This window comes from Poeciliopsis prolifica, unplaced genomic scaffold (genome assembly GCF_027474105.1).
Source record: "Poeciliopsis prolifica strain line A6 unplaced genomic scaffold, Auburn_PproV2 SCAFFOLD027, whole genome shotgun sequence".
In the NCBI taxonomy this organism is placed as follows: domain Eukaryota; kingdom Metazoa; phylum Chordata; class Actinopteri; order Cyprinodontiformes; family Poeciliidae; genus Poeciliopsis; species Poeciliopsis prolifica.
In genome coordinates, this window is record NW_026562402.1 from 6073858 (window position 1) to 6088629 (window position 14772).

Here is a 14772-nt window from a genome sequence, read left to right on the forward strand (position 1 = left end):
CTTAGTGACTATCTTTGTTTTATTTGTCTCTGCTGCTGCTGCTGCTGCTGTGCCGAGGCTTATTTTGCAGCCTGCATTCTAATGAGACTGAAAGCGAGCAGGGGAGGGAGAGCGTGGGGGGCGGTGGTAGCGGTTGAGGAGGAGGAATTGTGTAACTCTGAGTTATATAACACAATATGCATGGCCTTCTCTTTCTCAGTCTCCCAGCTCCTCAAACAGGGAAACACGGAGAGCAGCAAGCAGCGGGAGAGCGTGGAGGGCTTAAAAGGGTGCTTGTGTTAATGAGGGCGCTGTGTGGAGATGTGCGCCTTGCTAAATAAAATCATACCTCATTACGGCAGAGTTTCTTATAACACCGGTGATGAGAATAAGTTGCTTAAAAAGTGGGGAGACGTGAAGGTCGAACCGCCGGCTTGTCTTGGATGAAAACCCAACCATCAAGTGGCATTCAAGTGGGCTCACTGGGTAATTAGAGGGAATGAAATGTTACTGCTTTCGCCCTGCTGTTGCATTCGGCTGGTTTGAACTGTCAAGCATTTGCTGGACATTTCTGTGGATGGCTCACAACAGGGAACGAACCTCAGCAGCTGCAGGAAACTGTGAGCATGGTGCTATCTAGGTTAATGCTAGGGTTAATCTTTTGTTGGGTTACAAACAAACAAATTGAGTCAAAAGTTTAAATGTATTATTTACAAAGTGCAAAACTGCAACAAATAACTGGGGCTATGCTAAAAAAAATTAAAATGAAATGACAAGAATAAAGTTAAAATACAAGAAATGTCAAAATGTTGAAATAAATGTTAAATAAAAGTTAGAAATATTCTAATATTAGTACAACTTTATTCTTGTATTATTTCGACTTTATTCTCATAATATTCTGACTTTATACTTGTATGAGTTTCCTTTTGTAATATTATAATTTTATTCTTGTAATTTTATATTTTTTTTCATTTGGTATTAGTACAGCCGCAGTAATCAATTGTACAAAATGACACAACAACAAAATATTAATCAACAAATGTTTTATAAAACCAGACCGAGGGATAAAACATTACTCAACTACAAGCAGCATTTTCAGGCCGATGCTCAAGAATAGTTGACTTTGACGCAGAATGTTTCCTCGGTTTTCTCCTCCGAGTTATTGACGTAAACCAGGATCTCCGCCGAGCCCGAACTCTGGGTGGGAGCGAATCGCAATCCGATCGTGTAACTCTCTCCACCGCCAATCTGAACACAGTGAACAAAGCAAACACCTTCACTGTATCGTCCTTTGTCATTTCAAACAACACAAGCTCTGTATCATTGAACCGTAAGTCTGTATGCTATAATATTCAGTAAAATATGATTGCAGATTCGGCTCATTTGTCATATTAAAAGTACAAGATAACAAATCATTTTTCATCAACTCACATTTCTGTAATATAAATTGCACTTTAATTGGTTAATATTCTAATTTTACATGTCATGTTTTTGGCAAGTGAAAAATCATAATTGAAAAGTATAATTGAAAAATCATAATTGAAAAGTAATGGCTTCCAAAAAAATCCATCTGTTTGATTCTGTTTCAGTACATGTTGAAAATACAGATGTCCTGAATCAATCTGAATCATCAGATGTGAAGATTTATTTCACTTCACCTTTACAAAGATACTGCAAATCGCTTAACTGGAACTGAATTAAAATGTGTTGCAATTCAAATAATGAACAAGTCATATGAGAAAAGTTCTTCGGCTAAAACCGAACTGTATGATAGATCTTCAGAAACAAATAAAAAATGTATTAAGTGCGCTGAGAAGGTTATAGGTGCTTTCTTAAAAAAACTAATGACTAAAGTCATCCTCCACAAACACCAGCTGAGACGACTGTCACTGTCTGGACAGGTAGAGAACCTGCAGCATTTATAGACGCTGGTGAGTAGAACGCAACGCTGATGAGACATGGTGTTATGTTACTGCACCTTAAAGCTACTGAGGCTTTGTGCGAACATATTTTATTGATTTTATTAAAGTTTAACTGTCAGATTAGGACTCCGTATCTGAAAATACCAAGATGACTTGGATCAGGAGGAAGACAAAAAAAAAGGTGTCCACAAAAAGCAAAAGGAATAACTGATTGGGACATTTATACAAAAATTACTTGGAGGTTCTGGTTGTACAGGGTGTATAATTTTGACACAGCATGAAGAGAAAAGCCAAACAAATTGAGACTTGTGAACCCAATTATTGAAAAAAAAAAACCTGTTCAATTGAGTTTCTTAAATTATACAACAATATTAATGCTGGATGTACAGAGTGTAAACTTCAAACCAGAAATATGTATGTATAGTTTGCTGGGATTTCTTGCCTTAACAAAGGAAAAGCTTGCAAATGAGCGTACTGGTTTGACTTGTGAGTTCTCTCTTTATAATGAGGCATTGCAATTGGTTTCATACTGCTCTGTTTATATTATTACAGAGGTCTGTTCCAGTATATCTGTGTTCGATAATGACAGAAGCTTTGAGCTCGATGCCATGAATCTTTGGCTGTGAATTTACCAACGCTGTGAAGCAAATAAGACCCAGAGAGCCCAATAAGGAAAAACTGGCCAGAATTTACAGGCTGCATGTTATATACTGAACTGAGACCACCATCACAAAAAAATCTGCTTATATATAAAAGCCCAGGATAAGGTTTACAATGTGTTAAATGGGACCTGATGCTGTACAGACAGCTTTATATAAATTAGCAGTTTCTATTACAAAAAACGACTGAACTGGTTTTTCCAACAGTTTTCACATTTCATTTTATGAACAATGTCTGAAAGGAGAGACAAAGTAGTATCGCTCCTCTGTTGTTATGACTTTCTGACACTGCCGTCCTTACCTTTTTTGTGTAAATTACCAGTTTTGTCCACACAGCCTGCAATTTTCATTGTTCTCACTAATTAAAGGGAGGAAGTGCTGATGTTTTTGTTGTCGGGGCTCAAAGCCTACAAGGTCATGATTTAATCTTTTTGTTTATATTCTCACGGTATTTCTATCAGTCCTTACACGTTTTTCTTTTACATAACCTCAGAAAAAAAAAGTTAAATAATCAAAATGTTAAATTTACAAAGCATTTACTTTCCTTGCAACTTTATGTTATTTACAGTTTCTCTGAAACTGTTATATAAAACAGAAAAGAGAACCTTCTGGCTTGCTTGAGGCAACAGGGACAGCAGATCCTTCATGAGATACCTGGAGATTCACCAGGAAGGTGGGAAAAACAGAGGCTGCTTTTCAATCTGCCCACCTCATTTATAATGATGCTCCGTCTTCGGGCCAAACACAGCAAGACTCCTTCAATGTTTATGTGCAAACTGGCTCCTATTGCGTCTCACATATTGTGTTTGTCTCGCTTGTTTTGCTATTTTGTCAAACCTAAGCAAAGGATAAGGAAATGACGCCAGCAACCTAAATGTTTTTTTTTGTTTGTTTTTTCATTTCGATGAGGGAATAAATCAGCAGGAGATGCTGCAGCTGACCACACGACAACAAAGCAACGTAAAGAGCTGCTTTGTAATATTCCCCTCCTTCTGATCTGAAAACAAACAAGCACAACACTTGTCACAGCTGAGGCCCAAACAACAAATGTGTTGAAATCAACACAATGTTATTCACTGCCAAAGACATATGTACATATCTGTAAGACTCTTTGAAATTAATGGCATTCCTTTTAAACATGTTGATTACATAAATTAACTCTTTTTATATAAAAGTCATACTAAAAAAATCTTTAGTTTGAGTACACTGATTAAGTTGGGAAAAATGTTTTCGCTAAATAAAACAAATTTGTCACCTAATAAAGGTGTCTAGTACTAGACATCCCTACTGCTATTCATTCAATATGTTATACTTAACATTTGAAGTGGACCAGAGGATTTAAAAATATATTTTGATGTGAAACAGCCAGGGCCTTTTTCTTTCTACAAAATGAAAACGACATCACAACATATCATTCAAGTCGTACAGATGTAAGATGATCTTCATGTAGAAAGAAATGAAATCCAAAAGGCTCCACATATTTTAAAAGTTTGAATCAATTGAAACTGCAAGACGACCAAAGGGGATGGATGTTAATTGAGGTAAAAAAAAAAGAGCTCACTGGTAAAAACTGCAACAAACGATGATCTAATACCTTTACCCAGGATGTACAGCAACCATTAGATAAAACAAAAGATAAAAAATAATCTTGTGATACTAAGAGCATTCTGCACTTTTGATAACTGAAAACCTCATCAATGTTTCAAATAAAAGTATTGCTTTAAACCGAGAAAAAGGATTATTATTCTGCCTCTAAAGACAAAAGAAGTACCCTAAAAAATTAAAAGTGGTTTATCCGACATGAAATGAACGTTCGTTAAAAGCCATCTCAGTTATCAGATCTAAGTCCTATTGAAAAAAAAAAATCTGTGGTAACCTAAAGAAAGAGAGACATCATCTTCTCAAGGACCCAGGACACTGGATTGACTTTTCTGAAAAAATTGTGCAAATACAAAAAGCCATAGATCCATCAATGTGTTGGCTTTAACTTTCTAAAAATGTGGTAGGGGAAGATTAAGTGCGTTTGAAAAAATAAAATACTGAAAATTAAAAGAAAGTGTGGCACTGGAGAATTGGAAAAAACTATTAGGTTTTATAATGAATTTCCCCCCTCCTTACTCAATCAATATACTCAAATCGAAGCTCGGATTGCTTATTTTACCAGTGCAATATTACCACTTCTGTAACAAAGATTCATTTATTTTAAGGCTGTTTACACATCTTTCCCAGGGTGTGTGGGGGCTGTTGTTTTATTTATTTAGCAGTGAATGTTTAAAGAATTTTTTTGTATATAATCAATACGCTGGTTAAACCCTTCTCAAGGTTTTAACAAGATTAATTTTGTGCAGATAGATAAAATATCCAATCAGCGGTGTTGAACGAGAGGCAGGTTGTGATTCCAGCTTGAGGCTCCAATAAACCATCACTTTTAGCTCTTCTACAGCTCAGACGTGCCTCTCTTACAGTTTATATCAATCAAGAGTTTGTCGCCAAACTTAATGGCTTGACGTCTGGTGGGGAAAAAGGATTGATGTTTCACTTTCTGTGCATGCATGTCATGGATCATCAACAGCGCAGAAATTATTCACACCATGTTAACAAGATTAATCCTTTAATCTAGAGAAACTATCTGTGGAGGACACCTGACAAGCTTTGGTCAAGGCGTTAATCAAAGTATTGATTTGAGTCTTAATGAAGCGGAGAGAACTGTAATGCCTCCTGCCTTATCTCACCTGGAACTTGTCCTCTCTGAACTGGAGCAGGTCAGGATGGTCGGAGCGGAGCAGGAATGTCCGTGTGCTGGTGTAAGGGTTGGTGTAAGTGATTTTTCTGGAGCTGCCACGCCCATTACCAGCTGGGACGGACACTTCGAATGCCTGCACACACCCGCACACAAACAATTTATTGTGCACTTGCTTTGCAAAGTATGGTTAGCTATACTAACCATAAGCGAGATAAAAAAAAAACAACAAAAAAACATCAATAACCATTGAAAAATTAGAACTGCACAAGAAATAGTTTAAGTTTCTAAATGTCCATTTGAAATTACAAAGAAAGAGCAACAATCATAAGACACAACATTGTTCATGAGTTGAAAAAAATCTGGAAATGACTTTTTGGCATTAATTTAATATCTGAGAAAATAGGAAAGAAAACTGATACAGCATACCTGAACCTTTCACCAAATCAAACTTATAACGTTTTACATAAAATTTAAATGCTATCTTGAATAATATTAAAACTGTAACTATAAGGGGCAGTTGGGGGAAAAGCCCATCCATCCTGCTGTATAGCAGCCAGGCATTAAAAAAAAAAAATATATATATATATATATATATATATATATATATATTTTGAAAAAATACAAAAAAAAAAACAGTCACGCATTTTACAACCTTTACCCTAACCTAACCCTCCATTACACATATTTCAAGTCTTTATGTCTTGTCATTTTCATGATTAGCAGCCACATTTGACTGAACAATTTCAGTCCTCCACATTATATATCTAGACACAGAATTTCTTTTCAGAGAAAGATCCTTTCACCTTTGACAGTACAGGACGGTGGACACTGAGACACAGGAGCCAGGCGGCGACCAGCCTTTGCTGATCCACGTCCACAGCGTTCACATACAGGAAGCGGCTGCCAGCCTGCCATGGCTGAACTCTTAGCTGGAGCTCCTGCACGGCGGCCGGAGGCAAAACAAACACACCGGGCGGGTCCACCTGCAAGAGAGGTGAAGGAGGGAGAGGTTGATTGGACCTGGCAGCAAGGTGATGAGATGCCGGTGATTAGGTTATGAGAACGGCGACGACACAGTGAAGGTAAGCAGAGCCATTGAACAAGTGACAGAAAGAGTGTGACAGGACAAAGACGAAGGGGTGGAAAGAGACAGGGTTAATAAGACAGGGAGTTTAAAAGAGTCAGAGAGAAATAAAGGTGCCCAGTTAACTGAGAGTGGGCCAGAGAAAAGTAAGATGTGGCGAAAAAGGTAACAAGAAGGGAGCAGACAATGAATCCAGAGAAAGCAGAGGAGGAAAAAGTGCCATACACAAGGATGTGAGATTGAGCTCTACTGTGCCGCTGTTTTTCAATCTGCTTGGAGAAAAGCAAAGCTATTCTCTGAAGCTGAGCTTTATCCTGTTTTGTAAAACTCCTTCAGTGCATTCCACAGTGAGCCAAGCCTGCTGAGAGCCAGATCAAAGCTGCCACTGATGCATACGGTGAACTCTTTGAAAAATACATCTGTCACTTTCTCAGACGGTACCCTATTTCTACAGGGTAAACATGTTTGGGTCGTACAGTGAGCGCGCAGGAAAACCGTGACAGTCCATCATCCCCTTCTTTGAATATGGGTGAGTATTATGAAATAACTCTGACTGAGAAGCACTGTCTGGCTGCTCTAGCTATCAGATATGAAGAAGAAAACATCTATTGAAAATAAAGGGCAATATGCTGTGCACAGAGCACATTTCTATGTATTCAGATAACCAAGTCTTTTTTTTTATTTTTTATCTGACATCAGTGCAAAATGCAGACAAACCTAAATTGAAATGACACACGCTGTCAGTGCACACTTCATTCTTGATAATGACTTGAATCTGAACCGAGGGGTTATTGCAAAGGAAACCGCTGTTCCTCCTCTGCTCCGTGCTGCGTTGTGCTGCTCAAAGAACAATTAGCAGAAAATCATTTTTGGATCTGCACTTGGAAAAAAAAAAATCCCTCATTCTGAACAGAAATCTGGCAGGAGAAAAGCTTGCAGCTTCTCATTTGACATGTATGGTTTCAGCTGGCTATGCCCAATCAACACAGAGGCACAGACAGCAAACATAAAGAGGAATGATATTCAGAAATTAGAGGTCCTGTGACATTTTCATGTTTTTGAGCAATGCATCTAAGCACAAAGAACTCATAATAACTGAAATGTTGGTGCAGTGGTGTTTGGGTGCAAAATGTTCTTTGGATAACATGCAGAGCGACAGAATAGCTTTTATGAGAGTAGGTGGCACAAAGGACACAACACTTTGTTCTCCAAGTTAAACTGTTGCAAATCACAGTTTATATATGTAAATGCAGTCCCAGAATTAAAATTTAAATGAAAAAAATCCACATTTTGTCTCTTTCATTAACAGTTTGGAAATGCAATAAAAAGGGTAAAATATCCCAGAATTATGTGCAGTTTTATAGAAGCTGTAGCTTTAGCCTCAGTGAGCAGCTATTCTCATTTTACAAGTAAAAATGCCATGAAAATTGTTTACTGCGGGTGTCTGTAACTTCACAACTTTCTAACATCAGATCCCTTCAAAAATGATCTACTTTCCTTTTAAGATGGCGTATTGAATTATTGCAACTGCAGACTAATCCTTCCTTGTCATCTTTTTCAACATGCATTGTGTGAAATAATTTCCACTGATGTAAGATAAGTAGCTGTAAGATTCAGCTACTTATCTTACACAATTTTCAATTAAAAATGCTGAAATGAGCACATTAACTTCAGCAAGTGAGCATATTATGTTCTAACTACTTTAGGGTTAAAGTTGTGTTGTGAGGTACAAAATACTGACAAATTAGTTCATTTCATTTTATTAGTCATTTAATGTCAAATAGTCCAAACCACTTGCTTTATTTTGTATAAAGAAATATCAGGGAACAGAGCAAAATCATTCTCCAAAATGGAGAATTCTATTTCTAGTGGTTTTAAATGAATGTGCTTTGGATAATTTGTCCAAAAAGTCACATCCTAAGCTAATTAGATGACTCCTAAATTAGACCCAAAGGGACCAAAACCTATTCGACAAGTAATTGGCACATGGCAAAGCCAGAGCAACTAACCTTCTCCAGACTGGATGATGCAGCCAATAATGGCAGGAGCAACATGAGCACCCAATAATAGAGCTGTTGCCATCCACTGGAGCAGAGAGAGAGATATTATGTATGCACCAGATCGCCAATTGGCAACAAAACATGACTGTGACACACATCAAGGTTAGGAAACTCATGGAAAATTTGGATACTGAATAGAGCCTGATGATACACAAGATGGGGACAATCTGCTCCAATATCTGTATAAAATAAGACACAGATATTGTCATTCTTGGACCAGATATCAGGCTGAAGTCGTTGATCCGGACCCAATATGTAAACATATTTTACCCAATATGTTTTTAAATATTTGGAGTTATTTAAAAGTCAAAAATAAATACAAGACAGTTTTTTGTTATTTATTCCATTTAAAAATATTTATATCGTGGAAAATGTTATTTTGTAAGCGTGACAGTAAGAATAACTCATGTGAAATCTCAGTTAAACAGCAACAGAAAAGCAAACCCCAACAAGAAAGTGGCTTAGTTTTATTATTTTGAATGTTTAACTTCTGTCTGCCGAGTGTAAGGTCTGGACGCGTCAGGAGAATGTTGACACACTTTCACACAAGGCAGAAACATTTGCAGTTCAAAAAATATGTGCGTGCTACAGATGCTAATGGTGCTATTGTCTAATAAGAGCTGTTAAAAACAGCTTGAAACATTTCACCGTCAAATTTCAGGGCTTTCTTGGACTAAAATAAGAAACTACTACTGAATTGAAATCATGTTGTGTAACTTTTCTCAATCTTTCATGTACAAACACGAATACACCTTTCCTCATGAATAATTAAAGTTTGTTCATGGCAGAAAAGCTTGTTGTGGAGGGAGTTTATTGCTAGCTTTTACAGCTCTTCAGACCTTTTTACAAACATTTACACATCAATAAAGTTAAATATTTCAGAGCACCAGTCTTTTTTACGCTGCAGTAATGCTCTGAAGACCTTTGTGCTTTTACCAGCCTCCCTAGTTTCAGCTATCTTTATACAGATTTAGCAGCTCTTTCATATGACGTTAATACAAGCATAAAATTACCACTTTGAGGCCTATTATGTAATTATTAAAATGGGAAATAATAATACAACTGAACGCTGACAGTGATTATGTATTTTTTTTTGTAATTACTGTAGTTGCAACACTAAGATAAGAACTACATTAAATATTGAATTAAAAACTTTTAGTTTTTAATTCACCGAAATATGAGAGCAGGAATCTGTAATATGCATTAAATGTATTAAATCATAACAAAACACAAAATTGAGTATCAGAATCTCTATTTACAACTTTCCTAATTTATTAATTTATAGTCAATTTAACTTAGTTTGAGTTCATACAATGTAGTCACCTACTTGTAGAAGCCAAGTCATCCATATGTTTTGTAATTATCAGCTGAAATCAAGACACAAAAAATTCACTTTATTCCTTTACAAATTAAAACAGTGTACCTCAATTTCTTTGGGGTGTGACAAGAAACATTTGATCTTGCGAACAGCCTGTTTTCCCCTCAGAACCAGTGATTGACAGGTTCTCTGGCCGGTCACGCATCTGACGTCCACCCGCTCCAGAAAATGCACGTACATCTGCCAGATCTGAGAGGGCGCTGCCTTCCACTTATCACTGTCAACGAAGGAAAAACAAGAAACACACACAGTCGAGAACAATTAAGGCTCCCCCGGAGATGCGACAGGTGCAGCTGGAGGTTGGAAATCATAAGAGCTGATCAACAGCGCTGTGAGCATTTTAATAAGCACAAACATCATCGCCAATCAGAGCTGAGATAAAGGGAACAGAGTCTCAGGAGTCCTAGATGGCTGTGAGAGTGGGAGGCAATGGAGTCACCTACTCAGTTCTGCTCTGAGACAACAGCACTTGGGGAGCCTTTGGGGACATTTGCAATAGAAATAAGGCAGTGTGAGTTTTCAAGAGCTCATGGAACATCAGTAACAGTGATATCTTCAGATGGTGAACAGATGCACACACAGAAGAGCATTTGGGGTTTTCCAGTCAAACTTTCTTTTAATTGTTCCAAACTCACATCACAATGTTAACTACTGAAAGCAGTGGCTAGTAAGTTTAATATTTGATGTCTTAGACATGACATATATTGCAAATACTGCCATTCTCCATTCAGCCTATATGTATAGCTTTGATGGAAAATGAAAAGCACTTAGTTTAAGTAGTGGCTTAAAGTGTTTCAAGGGATTTATACTTATTGGCAGTCTTTTCCCTCTTTTTCTCACAAAGTCACAGAGGCAGATGAGAAAGCTGGGATGAGAAGTGTGCACCTGCCATTAGGACCGACTTGGGCTTCAGTGTCTTACCCAAGGACACTTCTGCGCAAGGAAAGGAAATACTGGGATCCTCGCCACGAGCTTGCTTTACCAGCTGAGCCTCTCTTACAGAGTGAAATAAAGTGGAAGTTTGTGAACACTGCTGGTAGCTCCTGTACAAAATGATGCATCTACATTTAAAAATAGCATCTACAGTCTGCATCATTGGTTCCACCATTTTTTGGGGAAAAAGAATTGAATCTCTGAATAATTATGCTACTTTAAATCACTAAGGCTTAATACATTAAATACACAGTTGATTAATGAATAATGTAAGAATTAAGTCTGGCATCTCTTCAGATACAGAAACTGGTGCAAAGCAGGAAGACACCTAGACTGCCTTGCAGTTGCATCAAGATGCGTTCAGATTTTAACTATTTATATTTCTTTAAATGTTTCTGTTGCAACCAACAAACTAGCACATATTTCTGAAGTGGTGAAAATGGAGCAGGATCCATATATTCATAATTTAACGTCAGCTGTTTTCTGAAATACTCAAAGGTTGATAAGGGAATATTAATAAATAAACAGCATAGTGAGCAAAAAGGAACAGGTAAAAGAGAAACATATAAAAAAATAAAAAATATATATATATATATATATATATATATATATATATATATATATATATATATATATATATATATATATATATATATATATATATATATATGTGTGTCTGTATTCACCGTATACAATCTGCGTGGGCAGCAAACAATACATACGTGAAAACCATGACAAAGAACATCTTTATGTGTGGACTGGGACTCCCTGGTACTTTTAAGTACACATCCTGAGGCTGTCCAGGAACCTAAACAAGAACAGCAATTAAGAAAAATGTTAAACTGGAGACGTAAAATGACTAAGAAAGCAATGACGTGTGTCTCCAGTATGGCATGATGTCCCGGTGGAAGTATGGATAAAAACTCATGCCTTGGGAATTGCAAGAAAATGCTTTCCGCCTCTTTAATCAGTAGAGTAGCAATGTGCAAAGGTTACTGTGGGTTACTTGTGGTCAGAACAGAAACATGCAGGAAAGTAATGATGTCTCACCAGCATCCTCGTCTGGCAGATGATATTGGGGTCACTGCAGTGCACCGAAATATGAGAGCAGGAATTTGGGTCTTCGGCTAGTTGACACACAAACAAGGAAAACAAAGAAAATGTTAATACTTACAAGAAAAGGCCACAGTTATATGGTGCATTTAATCAGCATTTAAAAGAACACGTCCCAGTAATTAGATTATCGTCACAAACTTTTCAAATCTTTTCATTTCCATCTCCTGCCCGGTTCCCCAGGTACAGCTATAATGCTAATTAAATTCCTCTGTGACTGAAATAAAAAAAACACATTTATCTCCAGTAGATCTATTATATATATATATTCAGTGCAGCACAAAGGAACATTGTGGCTTAGGGAAAGATCGATGACAGGCTGAAAGAAGCCTAACAACCTGTTGAGCCTTCCCACGGCGGCAGGCGGATGGCCTTTTTAAGGAAACAAAGTTCAGGGTGGTAAAGTCGGAAAGTCTGGTCCACAACGTGGGGCGTTGGCTCCACATTCACCTGGCAGATGGCCACTGGCTTGCCGTCTTCTGCTCTGAATGTAACCTGTGGAGGGAAGAGGTGAAATATCAGTGGGATGCACTGCAGGCTTGGAGTCAAATTGAATTTTCTACAAAAAACGACTAATGAAGGGCTGTTCTCTGTGGAAGAGAGAATGAGAGGTAATTCTAAATAAATCTATCTCCAGTAATATCAAAAAGCATGTGCAATAAATATAGAATAAAGTTAAAGAAAATTTGTATGTGGCATGCTTTGGTGAGGAATGGACAAGAATTAGAGACAACAGCTTTAGGTTCACCAGCTTGTTTAATTATGAGATCCTTAACCAAACTGGGGCTCTTTAGATGTTCAGAGAAATTTATCTTCTAATTTCTTATTTTTATTAACTGGCATAAAAAAAACTATAGATATCACAACCATTTCCTAAGAAAGTCAACAAGCTGAGAATCTCTGCCTCTCCACATGTGCTACCATAACATATTAAGAACGATGTCCACCAAAATACAAATTAGTTGTGTCTAATTATTTAAATCTCTGATGACCATTGGAGAATGCTTTGAAGACTGCTGCAGAAAGTAGCCAGCAGGATGTGCATTAATCAGGACGTGTATTTACTAAAGTTTAATCACTTATATTATTACAAATGGTCTGTTTTATATCACAGACTGTTTGTATCAGGGTTCTTAGACTTTCTATCCAAAGGTTCAAACTGGATTCCTAAAGCGAGAACAGGAACAGTTAGGAATCAACAAATCCTCTCTATCAAACATGTTTTCAACTTGATAGACAAATTGCACTTTTAAGTTTGGAATTGTTGTAATTATTCACAATATAGCGTACATATAGTTTTATAAGCAAGTTTAACTTAACTTGATCAGCTGAATTTTATCTCACGCCTCAATAAATAAAGTGCTTTTCCAAACAAAGTAGTAAACAAACCTACACCCAAAACATTTAATTGTTTCATTAGAGAAAGAAAAAAAAAATCTATAAGGCGGCTAATACTTTTTTCCACAATCCATTATTTCTAATGAGTACCACAAATACAACATTGTTTGAAGTTAAATTTGGGTAGAGACAAGAAGAAGAAGAAAAAAAAAAAAAAAAAAGAAACTGGGATGCGTTGTGCTTTCCCACAGCACTAAAGAGGCAAATAAAATTCATACCAAAGCAACCCTGAACAGTGTCAGGAATGTTTCTGATTCTTTGACTCATCCACGGAGGTCAGCACAACACCTCTCCAGAGTCCGTTAAAGCTTTCTGGGTTTTCTTTTTGCAGTCCATTTAAGGTTTAAGTTAGACTTGGAGGTTTTCTTGCACATTTTTCTTGGTGTCTGAAGCCTCGACTTGACTTCTCCCTTTACTCAAGTTCCTAATTAAATTACAAACTGCGGAGACAACAATCTGAAAAGGGGGATCCTTTGATAACCTTCTCTCCCTCTCAGAACATCAATTAGGTGAATTTACCAAAGGCTAAGGAGCTTCTGAGAGGAGCTGATGGATCCCAAATTGGGACTCCACTTAAGAAGCTTTTAGGCTGCTTATTGAAAGTTGCATCACTGGTGAGAAAGACAGCTGTAAAAAGCTAATTGCAATGTGAGATCTTGACACAGGTTAAGAGCTTTTTTCCTAAACTGTACCTTAGCTCCTCTCCTTATGTTCATGCTTTTTGTGTACTGTACTCAGAAACATGTAAAACATACTTTTTAAATTATTCAGTATTCTAATTCAATGTTCAAAACATTAAAATTTTGAAAAGTGATGTTTAAAAAAAAAAAAAAACTTAAAGCAGCACTTTCAATCTTTACTTTGATACAATACAAAGGCATCCCCAGCAGCAGTCTGATAGCTGAACATTTCCAGTCCTGGAAGCTAACTTCAAACAATTTGCTTGCTGAACGCAGAGCAGCTGTCCAAACCGTGAGAGTATCAGCTTTGCGGTGACATGCTGACCTGGAGTTGTGGCCTATATCTGCCGATGTATGCTGACTGACAGCGGGGCCAGAGCTGGCATACTGACAGCTCTGCTGTTGGGACTTGTCAGTTTTAGCGGGATACAGATTTGATCCAGACCTGACCTCTTTGACCTGTTGACATGATTTTTTTTTTCTTTGTTTGTTTGCTTGCTCTGACTTGCAGTGCTGACCGACTCAGAAAATACAAAAACTGGAGGAAGGGACTGAGGCGGGAGTGATGTACAAATACTTTGCAGACTGGAACATATTTATCAACTCTGTGTAATGTGATCAAATCAAAATACTGCAGATGAACACCAGGAGGATCATGGTGTAACGCATGTTGATAAGGATATTTGAAGATGCTGTTTGTGAAAGATCAAAGCTCCGTAAATACATGGATCAATTCTCTGTTTGTACTGGATCATCAGAAACATTGCAACAGCTTGTAAACAGCTGTGGCTGTGTTAATATGAGACTGAAGACAAACATGGAG

The 14772-nt window shown here is 37.3% G+C and overlaps 1 protein-coding gene across 2 annotated transcripts in view; it reads right to left on the bottom strand.

Moving 5' to 3' along the window:
- Positions 1 to 1005: 1005 nt before the first annotated feature.
- The window catches only part of nphp4 (nephronophthisis 4), a 146510-nt gene continuing 132743 nt past the window's right edge, over positions 1006 to 14772 (bottom strand). For both annotated transcript variants that reach the window (XM_055048663.1, XM_055048664.1), the window contains 7 exons: positions 12210 to 12366; positions 11809 to 11885; positions 11481 to 11566; positions 9871 to 10042; positions 6107 to 6286; positions 5293 to 5436; positions 1006 to 1227 (listed from right to left, as the gene is read on the bottom strand). In XM_055048663.1, coding sequence (XP_054904638.1) covers positions 1087 to 1227; positions 5293 to 5436; positions 6107 to 6286; positions 9871 to 10042; positions 11481 to 11566; positions 11809 to 11885; positions 12210 to 12366 — 957 coding nt within the window. In that variant the 3' untranslated portion in view covers positions 1006 to 1086. The remainder of the gene's footprint in view (positions 1228 to 5292; positions 5437 to 6106; positions 6287 to 9870; positions 10043 to 11480; positions 11567 to 11808; positions 11886 to 12209; positions 12367 to 14772) is intronic.